The following is a 19,686-nucleotide window of genomic DNA, read 5'->3' on the forward strand; positions in this document are numbered from 1 at the left end:
GCGGCTCCCGATAGTTTCTAGAGAAACCGAATCACATCGAAATGAGAGGGATCCCGAGGCCGTGTAGGTATGGGACTACATGGTTGAAGGAAGGCTTATAAGAATTGTTTGGTACTACCTATATCAACAAGATGCATCTTCTTTTCGGTAGCTCATTCCATGAGAACTCCACAGTTAAGCGTGCTTGACTTGGAGCAATTTTGGGATGGGTGACCTACCGGGAAGTTTCCCGGTAAGCGTGCGAGTGAGGACAAAACACGCTGAAAATACTCGTGTTGGTTTGTGGGGTCAGTCGGCAATTCTGAAAGCAGTCTGGGATGTTACAAATGGTATCAGAGCAGAGCTCTCCCAGTACGGTGTGGTTCGGGGATGAACAGGGGCGAATCCAGACTTTTGATACATGTGGAGCTAAAATTTCAAATTATTAATAATGCAAACTAAATATTTTTTTTAATCAACAAATATTATTCTCGTCGAGATTGTGTAAGAAACGCAAAAACTCGCAGATCAAATAGTCAAAAACACAGTAGTGTGCTCTTACAAAGGTGTTAAAACAAAAAAGCAAGCACATGCCAAGCCAATACTTAGCAATTCCATAAAAATAAACACTATGCAAGCCAAAAATGCATACTGCTAAAGTGACAGACCACACAAAAGCAGCAGCACACCAAAACTATGGGGATGGGATTGAAAATTGAGAGAGAGGATGAGAAGAGGGCTACTTCTTTTGTGTTTTATCAATTATATAAAAAATAAAAAAAAGGAAAAAACATGTGGAGCTTTAGCTCCACATGGCGCCAATGTGCATCCGCCCCTAGGGACGAACCAAGCGGAAGCTGGTGGGCATGTAACACCCACGGCTGACAAGGGCAGGGGAGTGGTCGCCGGTGCACAATGCACGACAATGAGTGGCTCCCGACAGTTTCTAGAGAAACCGAATCACATCGGAATGAGAGGGATCCCGAGGCCGTGTAGGTATGGAACTACATGGTTGAAGGAAGGCTTATAAAAATTGATTGGTACTACCTATATCAACAAGATGCATCTTCTTTTCGGTAGCTCATTCCATAAGAACTCCACAGTTAAGCGTGCTTGACTTGGAGCAATTTTGGGATGGTTGACCTACCAGGAAGTTTCCCGGTAAGCATGCGAGTGAGGACAAAACACGCTGAAAAGGCTCGTGTTGGTTTGTGGGGTCAGTCGGCAATTCTGAAAGCAGTCTGGGATGTTACAAATGGTATCAGAGCAGACCTTTCCCAGTACGGTGTGGTTCGGGGACAAACCAAGCGGAAGTTGGTGGGCATGTAACACCCACGGCTGACAAGGGCAAGGGAGTGGTCGCCGGTGCACAAAGCATGACAATGAGTGGCTCCCGACAGTTTCTAGAGAAACCGAATCACATCGGAATGAGAGGGATCCTGAGGCCGTGTAGGTATGGGACTACATGGTTGAAGGAAGACTTATAAGAATTGTTTGGTACTACCTATATCAACAAGATGCATCTTATTTTCGGTAGCTCATTCCATAAGAACTCCACAGTTAAGCGTGCTTGACTTGGAGCAATTTTGGGATGGGTGACCTACCGGGAAGTTTCCCGGTAAGCGTGCGAGTGAGGACAAAACACGCTGAAAAGGCTCGTGTTGGTTTGTGGGGTCAGTCGGCAATTCTGAAAGCAGTCTGGGATGTTACAAATGGTATCAGAGCAGACCTTTCCCAGTACGGTGTGGTTCGGGGACGAACCAAGCGGAAGCTAGTGGGTATGTAACACCCACGGCTGACAAGGGCAGGGGAGTGGTCGCCGGTGCACAAGGCACGACAATGAGCGGCTCCTGACAGTTTCTAGAGAAACCGAATCACATCGGAATGAGAGGGATCCCGAGGCCGTGTAGGTATGGGACTACATGGTTGAAAGAAGGCTTATAAGAATTGTTTGGTACTACCTATATCAACAAGATGCATCTTCTTTTCGGTAGCTCATTCCATAAAAACTTCACAGTTAAGCGTGCTTGATTTGGAGCAATTTTAGGATGGGTGACATACCGGGAAGTTTCCCGGTAAGCGTGCGAGTGAGGAAAAACCGGGCGGGAAGTTTCCCGGTAAGCGTGCGAGTGAGGACAAAACACGCTGAAAAGACTCATGTTGGTTTGTGGGGTCTCTGGGATGTTACAATTCACAACTATTACTAATATTTTATATTTTTTGCTAGTGATTTTCTCTCTCTAGTTCTAATCTTCCATTATCTTCATTAAGCCTACCTTAATTTTTTCTCTGTAGGTTTTCTTTTCCATTATCTTCTATGAGGAGGTGGTTTTGGGTCAATTTTTTACCTGAAATCACCCATCTTCTTCTTTTTCTTTTTATTTCAATCTAAAAAAGTGATTTTCACATAGATTTAGTTTCTTTTCGCATAGAGTATTTTGTCTTTGTATTTGCATATATAGTTATATGATATATATTTTATAAGGAGAATTTTTTTTTGTTGACAAAAAGTCTCTCTAAACTTTTATTCAACAATATATATATAGAGAGAGAGAGCGCAATAAATTGTAATATCAAATATAAACAAATCCTAAAAAAATTCAAAATAAAAGTATAAATATCTAATTTTAAACTTAAAATGTTTTTTTTAAAAAATAAATTATATTTGGACATATTATTCTCTACAAATGAGTCGTATTTATTGGACATAAAACTTGTAATTTATAAGTATATGAGTGATCACATTATTATTAGAAAAGCCACTATCAATAAGTAGAGCCACTTGCAATAAGTTTATAGTAGAGCTACTTGCAATAAGTTTATGGTTGATTTAGAGAGTGTTTTGTATTGAAGTTTTGTGTTTAGAGGTTTTTCTCTTTTATTTGCATTCCATTTTCCATTAGATTGAGGCAACAAGGAAAGCATTGTTGATCGAGATTAGTTAATTAATGAGTAGCACAGCTTGTAGAAGACGACCTCACCCACTCAATTTCATCTTTCGGAAAAGAAGTCTAAGCTTCCATCTTTCGATGGAGACGATTCAGTAGCTTGGATTACACGTCCATAAATTTATTCCAAGGTTCAACGTATACCCGAAGAGATTGTATAATTTAACAAAAATCGCACAACATGAAAGGTAAAACATGCATAGGTTTAATTTGTGGAAGGACTGGAGTTGCATACCAAGGATAACCTCAAGAAAGCATTGAGGGCTAGATTTGAGGGAGGTCGTTGGGAAAATCGAATTATTATAAGATAAACCTATCAATAGTCACTGGTGTGTTACCAGCCAGTACCACTAATTTTCCGTAGAAGATAGTAACTTATCTGATTCAATAAAACAGAAAATATGCACATGCATGCTTCAAGTTAAAAGTTATGATAGATTATGTCAAATAGCAATGGTTATACTTGCAAATAACAAGTTCAAAATGTTATATTTTCTGAAAACTTGTAACCAAACAAGCAAAATAAACAGCTCCAACATTACACATAAAGAAACTGAAATTCATAAACAAATAAAGTAATTAAAAGGTTTTCAATCAGAACCACTTTCCTCATCCGAGTAACCTTTATTGATCTTGTTCAAAGCAGATTCAAATATCTTCTCAAGCTCCTTCAGAAAGTCCAAAAACACAAATGTTTCATGTTGCTCTTTGTCATCGATCAAATTCTTTCCTTGTATCATTGCAGCGTTGAGCTTCATCTTGTCTGTTGAGGTAAGCATGGAAGTAACACTACCATCCTTCATTACTTTCCTCATGTTGTAAAGGTAATCATCCAAAACATTCATTGCTTTAACTTTCTTTTTAAACTTCAAATCTTCCTCTTTGAAATTCTCAGCTTCTTGAATCATTCTCTCAATTTCTTCAGCTGATAGTCTACCATTTTCTTTTGTTATCGTAATATCTTTCTTGTTTCCACTGGTTTCTTCCTCTGCAGAGACATTTAATATACCATCAGCATCTATAGCAAAGCATACTTGGATAGGAAGTCCACGAGGCGCGAGAGGTACTTTGAGTTCAAATAAACCAAGCAAATTGTTCTCACTCGCAACAGATCTTTCACCTTCATACACATCGATTGAGACACCAGGTTGGTCGTCATCACATGTGTGGTATACTTGTTTCTTCTTTACAGGAATGATAGAATTTCTTGGAATCAATACGCTCATGACATCCCCTTTTGTTGAAATACCAAGTGACAAAGGTGTAACATCTCGCAGCACTAAGTTTGGAACAGATTTGATGCCTTCACCCAACAAAGCAGCTTGGACAGCAGCACCATAAGCAACCGCCTCATCAGGGTTAATGCTCATACACAAATCCTTTCCGTTGAAAAAGTCTTGAAGTAGCTGCTTCACTTTCGGAATCCTAGAAGAACCTCCAACAAGAACAACATCATCTACAGTTTTCTTATCCATTTTAGCATCGGTAAGACAACTTTCAACTGTCTCCATACACTTTTCAAAGAGGTCCATGTTAAGTTGCTCAAACTTAGCACGAGTGATCGATGAACAAAAATCAATACCCTCAGATATAGCATCAATATCAATTGTGGCCTCCGTGTCAAATGAAAGTGTCCTCTTTGCCCTCTCACAAGCAGTCCTCAACCTCCGAAGGGCCCTCGAGTTCCCACTGATATCTTTCGAATGCTTCCTTTTGAACTCCTTCACAAAGTGATTAACCATTCTGTGATCAAAGTCCTCTCCTCCAAGATGAGTATCTCCAGAAGTAGCCTTGACATCAAAGGCATTGTTTTTAATTGTGAGAAGAGACACATCGAAAGTCCCACCACCAAGATCAAAGATAAAAATATTTCTATTTTCAACACAATTACTCCCTCCGGTCTCAAATATAAGAAAATATTCTTTTTTTAGGTTCATTGAGTAGTTAATGTATCTGGTCTACATTGTAAAGCAGATACATTAATTATTCAATGAATCTAAAAAAAAGAATCTTTTCTTATATTTGAGACCGGAGGGAGTAGCTCTCTTTTGAAGGCCATAGGCAAGTGCAGCAGCCGTTGGTTCATTGATTATCCGGATTACATTGAGGCCAGCAATGACACCTGCATCTTTTGTGGCTTTCCGCTGAGAATCATTAAAATAAGCAGGCACAGTGATCACTGCATCTTTAACCTTTGACTCCAAAAATTTCTCTGCTATCTCTTTCATTTTAGCAAGGATCATAGAAGAAATTTCCTCCGCAACAAAGTGTTTTCCCTCTTTCTTAAAATTAACAACAATTACAGGGTTGTCGTCAGTGCCGGCAGTTACCTTAAAGGGCCACAACTGCAGATCATTTTTTATAACAGAATCACTATACTTCCTTCCAATCAACCTCTTTGCATCTGAAAAAATTATAAATTTTTCATTGTATAATTTATATTTTTCATACTAAGCATAGCAGATAAACAATAGTATCTAAATAAATTTACAAACCATATGCAAGAAAAAAAACAAGATAAATTAGTTACCAAAGACTGTGTTGGATGGGTTTGAAGCAGCTTGATTTTTGGCAGCATCACCAATCAACCTTTGATCACCAGAGAAAGCAACAAAAGAAGGAGTGGTTCTGTTTCCTTGTTCATTATGGATTATCTCAGCTCTGTTGTTTTGTTCCTGCCATACAGCAACACATGAATAGGTTGTTCCGAGGTCAATTCCAATAGCATGCCCCTCATGTTTTTTGGCCATTTTCTCTCAAGTGAATGAATAATGGTTCAGATTCACACCTTAGAAAATATCGAAGAGATATAGCTACTCTCTCTAGTTGATTTTTATATCCTTGTAATAATAAATTGATTAGGTGAATGTTAATATTAAAGCTGCATGCATGTATGTTAACTTAATTCCATAAAATGAAGGAAATTATATCTTCCTATCAGAAGCCACATATGGTAGTGTTATTGTTCTAGTAAGTAGTGTGCATTAATGTTTCGTATGAAAATTTGAAAGAAAAAGAAACTGAAAGGTTTAACTCTTCAGCTTCACTTAGGTAGTAGTACTACGTTCACATTACCTTTTTTTTTTTTTTTTTGAAGGACGTTCACATTATACTTATGTCCTTTAAGTTTCCATTTTATAAAACAAGTTACTTAATTTATTATCTAAATTATTATTATTATTATTATATTATTATCTGGTAAAACAAAAAAGATATTGTATTCAAGACTCTTTGGCTCCGTGAGAGGAGAATCCAATATTCCCTCCGATCTTTATTTATAAGAAACAAAAAACATAAATTATCAAGACCAATGAATTACTCTTAATTCCACTACCTTACTTATTTTTAATATTCTCTCATAACAAATACGTGCATAAATGAAATTTAGCTTCTAACACATTTAAAAAAATTTCAATGTTTCTTATAAAATGGACCAAAAATATTAACATTTTTGTTTCTTATTAAAAGAACATATAAAATTTTATGGGAATCACTCTTAGAAGAAAGAAATTTAACATTCTTCGTTTTCATTTTAGAATTAGAAAAAAGAAATTTAAAATTCTTCGTTTTCATTCAAATATTTTTTTTTCCAATTAAGATTCTATTTGGTAAAAATAACTAATAATCTACTTTATTTTTATTAGAATGATACACTTCAATTAGTTAGTTAGGAGTTAACTTGTGTTACAGGTTAACTCAGGTTCGTTAGTTAGTTGGAAAGTTGTTTTCAAGTTTGTTGTTCATTGTAGTATATAAAATTTATAGAGTAAATTACATCCCCCTCCCATGAGAGATGCTACTTTTACACTCCCCTCCCCTCCTAATTTGAAACACACATTATCCTTCCTTAAAAGATGCTTTTTGATACATTTTGATCCATTTTTTATGGAAAATGCTAACAAGTGCCCTAAGGGCATTGTTTAAGCATCTAAAAGTAGCAATTTTTGAATTGGAAATTGTACGGTTATGACTTTAAAAAGTGTTTGACTTGTATTTTCAAGACATTGTTTCTTTTTTTGGGTTCCTTAAACAATGCCCTTAGGGCACTTGTTAGCAATACCCTTTTTTTATTCTTCCGTTTACTAGATGTTAACCACCGTTAAATAAATTTAATATTACTAAAATAGCCTTTATTAACAACTTTATGTCATTGCTTTTTCTCTTTCCTTCATTATTACAAGACTAGTTTATGTCACTGATGTTCTTCCTTTTCCCCTTCTATATTCCTCCTTCTCCTTTCCAAAACACCCTTCGGTGCCAACCACCACTTCCCATTCTTCTTCGCTTTCTTCGTCAGCATGTAAGCCGTCTCTCTCGATGTCACCTCCATTCGCCGTCCACCATCACTCCATTTGTTTTCTAGCCGTTCTCTGTCAAGTAAGTCTCCTTCACTTGGTTTCTTAGAAAATATTTATTGCATGAGTTGATCTTTGTTTGATCTATAATATTTTTTATGCTTTGGTTGTGAATATGTGTGAATTTAATGTCTTGCTACTCAGTGAAAGAGTGACCCTCTTCAAAAACTCTTGTTTTTATGGACAATTAGAGAGCACTTGATCTGTATTTAGCACTATTGACAAACTCTACCACACAAAACTCCACTTCGTTTTTTTTCTTTTTCCTTAAGTGAATTTTTCTTTCTATTAGGACTGTATTCAGTTCTATTTTTATTACTCTCTAACTTTTGTACAATAGTAACATGCATCTAGTAGACCTTGGTTCTTTTAATTTTATTTTTTTACACAAATTATATTAGTTGGTACTTAGTAAGTATGCTTTGATATTAGTTGGTCCGATAATGGGTGTCTCAACAAATCTTAGATAAACTCTAATAAGAGCCTGTTTGTATTGGCTCATTTTTTAGCATATGAAAAATTAGTTTATGCAAATAAATAAGCTACCTTCTTTCTATTCCTAGATCTATAATCGGTGCCGCGCATATGAAATATGAAATTTGATATCTTCTTCATGGTGCCAAATTGTGAACTATTTTATTCAACGAAAATTATACAAAAATGTACTGGTGCCAAATTTTGAACTACTTATTTCAACGAAAATTATACAAAAATGTGCCATAAAATTGATTATGTTTAAAATTTAAAAAAAAAAACTCATAAACAAATATTTAAGTAAGGCCCGTTGAAGAAGTTCCAACAGTATCGACAACCTCGAGCATGCTGACATTTGATTGACCATCTGAATACGGATCCATATTAGAAAATATAATCCCTTGAGTTTCTGGATTTGAATGATTCATAGGAATTCTTCCTTCCCTAATATTCTTCAAAATGAAACAAAAAGTATATTTTAGCAAATTATTCTAGTAAATTCAAAAGGGAATATCATATGATTAGCTTACCCTTTTCAGTTGTTTAGCTTGCAACCGTGACTTTATCCTTTCTTGTGTTGAACCATGTGAAGTTTCTTTTCTCGTTGAAGTTTGTGATGAATTTACCGAACCTCCCTGTAGTTTAAATCAAATATATATCATTGTCAATACAAATATACATGTGCATGTGTGTGCTGATTTGTTTTAAAGAAGTATAAGGATTGAGATAATACTTGTTTTGTTTTTTGTTTTTTTGTTGGAGCCCTTTGGCAACTTCTTTTGTTATGTCCTAAATTTCCACAATTAGAACATTTGATTGTTGAAAGCAGTCTTCTTGCATTTGATGGTGCATCTTCATCTTTTTCCCTTCTTCGATTCTTTTTAGGCCTTCTGGGAAGCCTGCGTAATGGAGGCGGTAGCACATTTTCTTCCTCTAATGTATTTGGATCAGGTAAGGGGCTAACCAAACTAGAATAAGTTGTGATGTATTTTTCTTTGTTGTAGTATGGATCACAATAGTCCTCCACCTTAGCTCTTATGTACATAATGGCTGCTGCACTATGTTTACAAGGTAGCCCACTTATTTGCCATGCTTTGCAGTCACATGCGTGTGAATTCAAGTTGACAGGAAATCTTGTGAAACCATCATAGACTTCAAAAAATTCACTAGCAGATTGGTTGACTTTACAATATCTTGCATCCTCTAAAGTCTTATTTAAGACTGCCACAATCCTTGGCCCAACACTTTGTTGCCATGTTGAACAAATATGAAGCTTCTTAGAAAATCTCATCATGATTTTTGCAAATCATATGTTTTCATTTTTTCCATTGCCTTTTTGAAAATAAATTCATTTGGGGCCTTAACAGCCGGCCAAAAAAGATCTCGCAAGATTAGCAATGGAAACTTGGCTTTGAAATTATTTAATAAATGCTTACTACAGTGTCTGTGCCATGATTTTGGAAAGTAGTTAGAAACTGCTTGTATCAATCCCTACATTTCATAGTAACAAATCAAAGTAAGTGATTGGTTGTAACAAATCAATGCAATGCAAATGAAAAAAAAATACTACCTTTTGTCTGTCACTCATAATCATGTAACACTTATCATCTATTGCATCACGTAGGCACTCTAGGAAAAAGCTCCAAGAGTCTTTAGACTCTACCTCAACCACTGCAAATGCTATTGGGAATAGCCCATTATTTGCATCAAGTGAAACAGCGGACAATAAGACACCTCCATAAGGTCCCTTCAAGTGACAACCATCCAGCCCAAAAAATGGTCTGCAAACTTTAACAAATCCATCTTTGCAAGCAGCCAAACACACAAAGATTCTTTTGAAAACACGATGTTCTAAGGATGTTCCATCATGAAAGTTCAATTTAACTATGCTGCCCCTGTTTTTTTCTAGCAACTAATGTGCATATTTAACTATTTTCTTATAACTATCGGCATGAGAACCTTCAAGCTCCTCCCTTCCTTTTTTTCTTGCCCTGTACAATTGCATATGATTGGCTTCAATTCCAAATTTACTGCTCAACTCATTAGACATTAGTTTATAGCTCATGTTTGGATCAGTGTTTAGTGATCCTTTGAGTTTTTTTGCTATCCATGTTGAGGTTGCATTAGTCTTATCAGACCTCCTTATGCAAGTGTGCTTTGGTTCATAACTCTTGATCATAAATGCTACACCATCTGGGGCAGGAGAAGCATGGATTCTCCAAGGACATCCTTCAGAAGCACAAATAGTCGTGACTCTTGATTTCTTATTTTTTACCCTGAGTATGTCAAAACTCTCTTGGGTTATATAATCCCTCAATACATCTCGAAACTCGTTTACGTCAAAAAATAACTGGGACCTTTGTAAATGTATTTTCCCGTTATCATCATACTCAAACTTTTTTCCTTTCACATTCTTTACAATGTTGGATATTTGTGGCTTCTCTACATACCTACCACTTGCAGAATTATCACCCTCATCCATGTCAATTTCTGCATCACTTCCTTCATCTAAAGAGTAATCATGCTCATCCATTTCCTCACTTTCTTCAATTTCTTCATTGCTGTGAACAATGTATTCTTCATTTGTGTCGGTATGTAACTGTTCTATGTTTGGTTCACTTGAATCATTGTCATGACCATGGTTTGCTTCATCGAAACTAGCAGGCATTGGGTTTGGACCCTCCAACACATTGTTAATCATGTTTTCATTTATTTACTGCAGCTATAAATCATATTATGTATCATATATAAGAAACACTACAAATAAATCGTTTATGTAATTTCAATGTATGTAAACAAAATTAAATCTGATTACATTTATTTCTCTTGCATTTGTGCAGGAAATAAAAGTGGAGGAGGATGTCTCGTAAGGAAGAAACTTATCATTGTTTCTATTTTGTTCATCACTATTGTGTTGTTGACTACAACAATATATTTAGAACTTTATTCATTTTACTTAACCTAATAATCTGATTCTTTAAATATTAATCAATTTTTTGGCATATGTATGTGAGTAAATACAAGGACATATAATATCATGAATGAAATGTCTGATGCATCAATCTTTATCATGCTCCCAAAAACAAGATTTATAGATTCATAAAATTCGATCCTAAGAATTAATATATTAGAATAACCTTTAACTCCTATATGTGTATAGGGTTTTTCAGTCGATGAATAAAAAGAGAAAGGACAAAAAAGAAGAGGCAAAGTCAAAGAAGGAAGAAAATAGGCATAAGAAAATAACGCCTGTGTGCAGAAGTTTCAATCTTTATGCGACAGCCGCCAGTTAGCAGATTAAGAAACCTTAGAGAATAAGGGTTAGGGCTTTTGATTGGTAGAAGAAGAAGAAGGTAATGAAATGAAGCCTAGAATATTAAACAAATAGAAAGGATATTATTGTCAATTTAAACGTAAAATTAAATCTTCTTTAACGGTGTCAAATTTTTCAAGTTAAATGGACTAAGTTGTATATTTAATCTTAAGAGGGGAGGGGAGTGTAATATCATAATCTCTCAGGGGAGGGGGTGTAATTTACTCAAATTTATATTATGAACAAACTATGTATAGCTACTTGAATAATAAGCAATTAAATAAAATTTTGATTCATTCAATTTTCTTCAATATCTCTCAAACCCTTTTCTTCTCAAAACACTTTCAATTCTATCAATTTATTGTTTAATAAATATTATTTATATATATATATATATATATATATATATATATATATATATTTATATTTATAAGCTAGTAGAATTTTACCAAATGCTAAGGGTTTGTTTGATGGTTACGATAGGATAAAGACATGATATGATATAAAATTGGATAAAGACAAGATGTGATACTGACAGGATAAACACTTATCCTATCATGTATTTGATGTGCACGTGATAACAAATATGATAACAATGCTCATGTATGGCACTGTCGCAATGGTCAATTAGGAAACAAAGGGCTTCAAATGCTTGCATAGAAGAATATGGTGAGAGGCCATCCTATATTGAGCCAGCCAACCTTCAAAGCTGTGTAAGGACTGCATGAAGGGAAAACAACACAGGAAACCATTCCCAAAGCAGAATTTGTGGAGAGCAACTGAGAAGCTCCAACTGGTGCATGCAAACATTTGTGGTCTCATTAAACCAGAATCACACAGCAAGAAGAGGTATTTCATTACCTTTATAGACGACTTTAGTAGAAAAACATGGGTCTTTCTTCTTACTGAAAAATCTAATGCCTTATAAAGTTTTAAAAAATTTTAGAGCATTAGTTGAAAAACAATCTAGTTGTTCCATTAATTGTTTGAGAACTTACAGAGGTGGGGAGTTCACCTCTAATGAGTTTGACAAAATTTGTAGTTCTAATCATAGTCACAGAGTACCCAGCGAACCAAGTCAAAAAAGATGAGAAAAAAATAATAAATATTTGAACTAATTGACAAAGGGTTTTGGGAAGCGACACCAACCTTAAGTAGCTGAAAAATCACTGGTCCCACCCATTAAAGGCAGGGGAGGCTCTAAGTTACTCAATGAGAAAGTATGCAGGAAGATGCTTTATTTATAACTAGCGGAAAGTCGAGCACTCGTGTATCCGTTTTTTCGCTCATTTTATTACGTTAACGTTTGAAAATTATGAACGCTATCTTTTTATTAAATTTTGATTTTGATTAAAACTAAAAATATAAATGTTTGTTGCTTTAAAATTATACCAAATCAAACTAAGAATTATTATCTATTTTAATGACATCAACAATATAACAACAAATTATAAACTAAATTCTGTTTTTTAATGACACCAACAACAATTTTTATTATAGAAAAAATTGTTTAAGGGTATAATTGAGATAATGAAAAAGTAAGTATATATATACTTATCTAGTTTGTTACATGGTTTAAACAATAAATGAAGAAAAAAAAAACTGGATGTATATATACTAATTTCATGTTTCTTACATTTTTATTTTAATATTTGAATTTATTCTTATCTATTTGTTATATGCTTTATTTGTATTGAAAATTGAGAGCAATTTTAGAAAGAGAAAAAATCCACCTAGAAGAGCTGAAATGGGCCTTCCCTTCAATGATTGTTTAATAACCGATGTGGGACTAGTTCAAGTAATATATCTCCATGTTGCGAGGTTCAACTAGTATGCCTCTAAATTTTTGCAATTTTTTTATTATTTCTATTGATAGCATTAATATTTTCATTCTCTATTTATATTTTTAATTAATTTTTTTTATTATCTATAGTGTATTGATAATTATACTTAAAGTGCGACGAACCCAAGCGTACCAAGTATGTATACCCCCACGTACCGAATTCTTTCAGAGTTGCAAACCACATACCCGAACTCGTACCACGTACCGAAGCGAATTGCGAACTGTGTGACTATGGTTCTAACGAAAAATCAAATCCTTGCTAAATATGGTGAGATGTATTCTGTCTGAAAAGAATTTGCCAAATGAATTTTGGCCAGAAGCGGTAAAATGGTTAGTGTATGCGCAGAATAGAAGCCCAACAACTGCTCTCAAAGATATTACACCTGAGAAGGCTTGGTGTAGAACAAAGTTTGTAGTTCACTATTTTAAGGTATTTGGATGTGTGGTATATGTTCATGTTCCTGAAATGCAGTGGAAGAAACTGGATGATAGAAGTGTGAAAGCCATTCTTCTTGGTGTAAGTGAATAGTCAAAAGCCTATAGGCTTTATGATCCTATTGCAAGGATAATCTTAATCAGTAGAGATGTAATGTTTGTTGAAGATGAAAAATGGGAGTGAAAAGTGTTAGCGCAACTATGGAAGCTTGTTGCTTAAGCAGCTGTTTTAGGGTTTCTAAGGTTTTGTGTGATTTTGTGAATTAGATAATGAGAAGAAATAATAGATGATGAGAATAAAGTAATGAATTATATTATTGAGATATGAAAAATTATACAAGGAATGAGCTTATATACAAGCATGTATTAGGTTACTTGAAGCACAAGTAAGTAACAACTCTAACAACTATAAGCTAGATAATAGGACTTTTGTAACAACTTCATAACAATCTAAAACTCCTAATGTGATTAACCAACTCAACATGGTTATATCACTAACAAATTTGAATTAACGAAAACAAACTAACATTCTCCCTTAATTCAAGTTTCCACTTCCTTTATGCCAATCAAAGTTCTTAGCTTGATGAACCTGTCAACCTTCAATGGCTTAGTGAATATGTCTGCAAGCTGCAGCTTAGTGGAGCAATGGACAATTTGCAGTGCTCCCTTGTTCACTTGCTCCCTCAGAAAATGGAACTTAGCTTTTATATGCTTGCTTCTTCCATGCAGAATTGGATTTTTTGCTAAGCTTATAGCAAATTTGTTATCTATGAACAATGCAATAGGTCTGCTGACTTTTATTTCCATCTCCTTGAGTATGTTTTCTAGCCATACTGCCTGACATGATGCCATACACCCTGCATTATATCTAGATTCACAGGTTGACAATGCCACAACTGGTTGCTTCTTAGCACACCATGAAATTGGGGCATTCAGGAACTTGAATATGTAACCTGAGGTACTCTTTAAATCCTACATATCTCCACACCAATCAGCATCATTATATGCTATCAGCCCCATAGAACTTACATTCAAACACTTAGGAAATAGGATGCCATACTACAGTGTTCCTTTGATGTATCTCACCGCTCTTTTGGCTGCTAGCAGGTGAGATACTCTTGGTTCACTCATGAATCTACTGATTATACTAACTACATATGCAATATCAGACCTACTATTGCATAGATACCTTAGTGATCCAACTATCTGTTTGAACAATGTAGGATCCACAGGTTCTTCTTCTTCATTCATCACCAGTCTCACATTTGTCTCAGCAGGTGATGATGATGGATTGCAGTTCATCATATTGAACCTCTTCAATATATCAGATGCATATTTCATTTGATTCATTACAAGTCCCTCTGCAACTTCAGTAAATTCTATGCCAAGAAAATATGTCAAGTTTCCTAAATCTGACATTTCAAACTCACTCATCATCTGAGATTTGAATGCTTCTATCTCATTCACATCACTACCAGTCACTATCAAGTCATCAACATAGAGACATATGAGTAGTTTATTACCTTCAATTCCTTTCTTCACACATACATCATATTTAGACTTGCATTTGACAAATTCTTGTTGCACGAGAAAACTGTCAATTCTTTTGTTCCACGCTCTTGGTGCCTGCTTCAATCCATACAGTGCTTTGTGTAATCTATACACCATATCCTCCTTCCCTTTGATTTTGAAACCTGGTGGTTGTGTTACATACACTTCTTCATCTAGAGGACCATTTAGAAAAGCAAATTTTACACCCAAATGATACATTGGCCAATTTCTTCCACAAGCTATTGCAACTATCAATATCTCACTCTCTAGTCTTGCTACTGGGGCATAAACTTCAAAGTAATCCATACCAGCCTTCTGCATGAATCCCCTAGCAACTAATCTAGATTTTTGTTAGGCTACATCACCATTTGGCTTCAGTTTCAACTTGAAAATCCATTTCACATCTATTGGTTTCTTGCTAGCAGGCAATTCAGTCAGTTCCCGTGTGTTATTTCTGTTGATTGAATTCAACTCTTCAATCATAGAATTCTTCTACACTTCTTCATTCAATGTTATTTCATAGTTGATTAGTGCAAATTGGACAAATTCCCCTTCTTCATTAACTTTCTTATCAGGAGTAATTTCATGTCCATTCACTCTTGTGGAGACAAATCTTTGTCTGACTGAAGTTCTACTGGCTTGAATCTCATCAACAGGTACTTTAGCTTGAACTTCAGTATCAAGTTGAACTTGATCATCTTCTTCAATTATTGTGGGAACTGCGTGATTAGAACTCTTCTCTTTCTTGTTCCAATCCCAAGCTTCATTCTCATAGATTTTAACATCTCTACTAATCACTATTGAATGATTTAGAGGACGATATAATCTGTATGCACCTGTTTCATGATAACCAACCAGTGTCATAGGCTCACTCTTGTCCCCCAGGTTTCGTCTCTTTGCATCAGGGATATGCATATAGCATAATGAACCAAAAACTCTTAAGTGTTTAGCTGACTATTTGCACCCTATCTAGATTTCCTCAGGGATTTGACCAAGTTTTGTTGGAAAATGACTCAAAAATGGAGAAATTGAGGTTTCTGGAAACTGCCTATTCGGGGCCCGAATGGTGTTGTCCAGGGCCGAATTTGCACTATTTTTCAGCCTGGCAATGCGTGAAAAATCGGCGCCCAAATGGAGGAATTCAGGGCCCAAACTGTCAAAACAGCATAAAATTATTTCGTTTTTTATGGGCCAGACTTGTTCCAATTTTATGAGATGTTTTCCACTATAAATATAAACATTGTATCAGATGATTATGTGTGTAGAAAACATGGTTTAGAAGCCAACATACAAACTAGGGTTTATAGAGAATTTCTCTAGGCAACAAACACTAGGGTTGGGATTGTTTTGATTCACCTTGAACAAAACACTGTCAGGATTGAGTCTTTTGGTCACGGAAAGAGATTGGGACTGTGGGTAGAGTTAGGTTTGAAGACTAATTCTTGTAACCCTCAATATCTCTTTGTAAAAAACTCATATCATTATAGTGGAACGGAGAGCAGCTCTCTCCCCTAGAGTAGGTCATCATTAAACTGAACTGGGTAAATAGATTCTTGCGTTATCCTTCTTCCTTTATCTCTTGCTGTTTATTTTTGGTTGAATTATATTGTCACCCGCTTGACTTGATTTCTTGGCATTAATTTGCTCCACGCATGAAGTTTATTATTGGTGTGTTTTTCACAACGAATTCACAACAATTGGCGCCCACCGTGGTGCAAAGGTCAAATCAATAACCAGGTATCATGGGTTCGAAGTGGGACATTGAGAAGTTTACCGGTAGTAACGACTTCGGGTTGTGGAAGGTAAAGATGAGGGCAGTTCTAATTCAACAAAAGTGTGTTGAAGCATTGAAGGGAGAAGCACAGATGTCTTCGCATCTAACACCAGCTGAGAAGACTGAGTTGAATGATAAAGCGGTCAGTGCTATAATTTTGTGTCTTGGGGATAAGGTGTTGAGAGAGGTAGCAAGGGAGACTACTGCTGTGTCTATGTGGAATAAACTTGATTCATTGTACATAACCAAGTCCTTAGCACATAGACAATGTCTAAAACAACAACTCTACTTTTACCGAATGGTGGAGTCAAAAAATATAATGGAGCAACTGACGGAATTCAATAAGATTATTGATGATTTGGCGAACATAGATGTAAATCTGGAAGACGAGGATAAAGTCTTACACCTACTTTGTGTTTTACCTAGGTTCTTCCAGAATTTCAAGGATACAATGCTTTATGGCAAAAAGGGCACTATCATTTTGGAGGAAGTTCAAGAAGCTTTGAGAACCAAAGAGTTAACAAAGTTCAAAGAGTTGAAGGTTGATGATAGTGGAGAAGGCTTGAATGTCTGAAGGGGGAGAAGTGAAAATAGAGGAAATGGGAAAGGCAAGAATTCCAGGACAAAGTCTAGGTCGAAGGGTGGTGGTAATAAAACAAAGTACAAATGTTTTATTTGTCATAGTCCAGGTCACTTGAAGAAGGATTGTCCTGAGAGAAAGAGCAATGGAAGTGGTAGTTAATCTGTTCAGATTGCAAGTGAAGAGGAAGGTTGTGAGAGTGCTGGAGCACTAACTGTGACAAGTTAGAAACCTGAAAAGGGATAGGTCTTGGACTCTGGGTGCTCTTATCAAATTTGTCCGAGAAAGGAGTACTTTGAAACTTTAGAGCTGAAAGAAGGTGGAGTTGTTCGCCTTGGTAATAATAAGTCTTGCAAAATTCAAGGTATGGGTACTATCCTTCTCAAAATGTTTGATGAGCGTGATTTCCTTTTGAAGAATGTGACGTATATTCCAGAACTTAAGAAAAATTTAATATCTATAAGCATGTTTGATGATCTAGGATATTGTACTAGAATTGAACGTGGTATGATGAGAATTTCTCATGGTGCATTAGTTATAGCTAAAGGGTCTAAAATACATGGTTTATATATTTTAGAAGGTTCCACTGTTATAGCTCATGCATCGGTTGCTAGTGTAGACAATTTGGACATAACTAAACTGTGGCATTTGAGGTTAGGTCATGTCAGTGAGAGAGGTTTGTTTGAGTTAGCTAAACAAGGTTTGCTAGGGATTGGAAAATTGAACAAACTAGATGTTTGTGATAATTGCACATTAGACAAACAACACAAGGTGAAGTTTGGGGTGGGTGTGCATAAATCTAGTAGGCCTTTTGAGAATGTTCATTCGGACCTTTGGGGTCCAGCATCAGTTAAAAATCATGGGGGAGGTTCATATTTCATGTCTATTATTGATGATTATTCTAGAAGGGTATGAGTTTACATTCTGAAGAATAAAAGTGACGCTTTTGAAAAATTTAAGAAATGGTATACACTTGTAGAAAATCAGATTGGAACTAAACTGAAAGTGTTAAGAACTGACAATGGCCTGGAGTTTGTTTCAGAGCAGTTGAATGAGTTTTGCAGGAAAAGAGGTATAAAGAGGCATAGGACCGTGGCATACACACCTCAACAGAATGGTCTAGCTGAAAGAATGAACAGGACCTTGTTGGAGCATGTGAGGTGTATGTTGTTGGGAGCTGGATAGTCCAAGAGTTTTTGGGGAGAAGCTATTAGTACTGTAGCATATTTGATTAACAGATGTCCATCAGCAGGGATAGATCTCAAGACACCTATGAAGGTTTGGAGTGGGAGACCGACAGACTACTTTAATTAGAAATTTTTCGAAGCTTTAGCATTTGCTCATGTCAAACAGGACAAACTTTATGCTAGAGCTGTGAAGTGTATTTTCATTGGTTATCCTGAAGGTGTGAAAGGTTACAAACTGTGGAAGATGGAACCTGGAGGATCAAAATTTATTATAAGCAGGGGTGTTACTTTTGATGAGACCCGTATGGGGAGGAAGTGCAAAGACCTGGAGACAAGCTTAGAAACAGGGGTACAGAAAATTCAGTTTGAGGTCGAGCCTACCACTGATGAAAGGGAAGGGGAGGATCAGACTTCAGTACCTGATGAGAGTGAAGGCCAAGAAATAATTAATTCTGACTATCAGCTACCAAGAGATATGACAAGGAGACAAATTAATCCATCTGTTAGATACGGTTATGCTGACCTCATATGTTATGCTTTGAATGCAGCTGAAGAAATGCAAGACTCGGAAGCAAAGAACTTCAAGGAAGCATTAGAAAGCAACAAAAGCAAGGATTGGTTGAAGGCAATGAATGAGGAAATGCTTTCATTGGAAAAGAACCAAACTTGGAAACTTGTTTCATTGCCTAAAAATGAAAGGGTAGTGGGAAACAAGTGGGTGTTTGAGAAGAAATAAGGTATACCAGGGGTCGAAGCACCAAGGTATAATGCAAGGCTGGTAGCAAAGGGTTTTACTCAGGTGGAAGGGATTGATTACAATGAAATCTTTTCACCGGTGGTAAAACATTATTCTATAAGGGTACTTATGGTGATTGTTAACATGTATGATCTTGAGTTAGAACAAATGTATGTGAAGACCGCATTTCTACATGGAGAGTTGAAAGAAATATCTATATCCAACAACCAGAAGGTTTCGTAGAAGATAATACAAAAGTGTGTTTGTTGAAGAAATCTTTGTATGGGTTGAAGCAAAGTCCAAGGCAGTGGCATCGTCGGTTTAATGAGTTCCTAGTAAAGGCTGGTTTTGTGAGAAGCAACTATGATAGTTGTGTTTACATGATGAGAAGGAATGAGAAAGTCATTCTTTACCTTCTCCTTTATGTAGATGATATTCTTATGGCAAGTTTTGACATGCAAGAGATTTAAAAGCTCAAGGAAAGATTGAATGATGAATTTGAGATGAAGGA

The 19,686-nt window shown here is 35.8% G+C and overlaps 2 protein-coding genes and 1 pseudogene across 3 annotated transcripts; all 3 read right to left on the reverse strand.

Moving 5' to 3' along the window:
* Positions 1–3,399: 3,399 nt before the first annotated feature.
* Positions 3,400–5,719, reverse strand: LOC146905175 (heat shock cognate 70 kDa protein-like). Its single transcript, XM_085727114.1, has 3 exons — positions 5,458–5,719; positions 4,957–5,331; positions 3,400–4,821 (listed from the first exon to the last, which is right to left on the reverse strand). Exons 1-3 carry the CDS (start codon positions 5,675–5,677, stop codon positions 3,518–3,520), a joined length of 1,899 nt encoding a protein of 632 aa, XP_085583240.1. The 5' UTR covers positions 5,678–5,719; the 3' UTR covers positions 3,400–3,517.
* A 2,333-nt stretch (positions 5,720–8,052) lies between these two features.
* On the reverse strand, positions 8,053–9,053 carry LOC146905176 (uncharacterized). The gene is made up of 3 exons (XM_085728475.1): positions 8,490–9,053; positions 8,287–8,391; positions 8,053–8,208 (listed from the first exon to the last, which is right to left on the reverse strand). Exons 1-3 carry the CDS (start codon positions 9,048–9,050, stop codon positions 8,053–8,055), a joined length of 822 nt encoding a protein of 273 aa, XP_085584601.1. The 5' UTR covers positions 9,051–9,053.
* Positions 9,054–9,061: 8 nt separating this feature from the next.
* Positions 9,062–10,457, reverse strand: LOC146905177 (uncharacterized; annotated as a pseudogene). Its single transcript, XR_015020101.1, has 2 exons — positions 9,327–10,457; positions 9,062–9,247 (listed from the first exon to the last, which is right to left on the reverse strand). The product of XR_015020101.1 is annotated as an uncharacterized LOC146905177 (transcript).
* Positions 10,458–19,686: the final 9,229 nt, after the last annotated feature.

The sequence above is a fragment of the Medicago sativa genome, chromosome 7, assembly GCF_051527215.1.
Source record: "Medicago sativa cultivar Bolivia chromosome 7, Bolivia_mono, whole genome shotgun sequence".
NCBI classification, from domain to species: domain Eukaryota; kingdom Viridiplantae; phylum Streptophyta; class Magnoliopsida; order Fabales; family Fabaceae; genus Medicago; species Medicago sativa.

Coding starts and splice junctions, on each gene's coding strand:
- LOC146905176 (XM_085728475.1), bottom strand. CDS start 9,050: ATGATGAGATTTTCTAAGAAGCTTCATATTTGTTCAACATGGCAACAA. Junction 8,392..8,489: donor AAAAACAAAAAACAAAACAA/GTATTATCTCAA, acceptor TTTAAACTACAG/GGAGGTTCGGTAAATTCATC. Junction 8,209..8,286: donor AAGCTAAACAACTGAAAAGG/GTAAGCTAATCA, acceptor TTCATTTTGAAG/AATATTAGGGAAGGAAGAAT.
- LOC146905175 (XM_085727114.1), bottom strand. CDS start 5,677: ATGGCCAAAAAACATGAGGGGCATGCTATTGGAATTGACCTCGGAACA. Junction 5,332..5,457: donor CCCATCCAACACAGTCTTTG/GTAACTAATTTA, acceptor TAATTTTTTCAG/ATGCAAAGAGGTTGATTGGA. Junction 4,822..4,956: donor AAAGAGAGCTACTCCCTCCG/GTCTCAAATATA, acceptor TTGAGACCGGAG/GGAGTAATTGTGTTGAAAAT.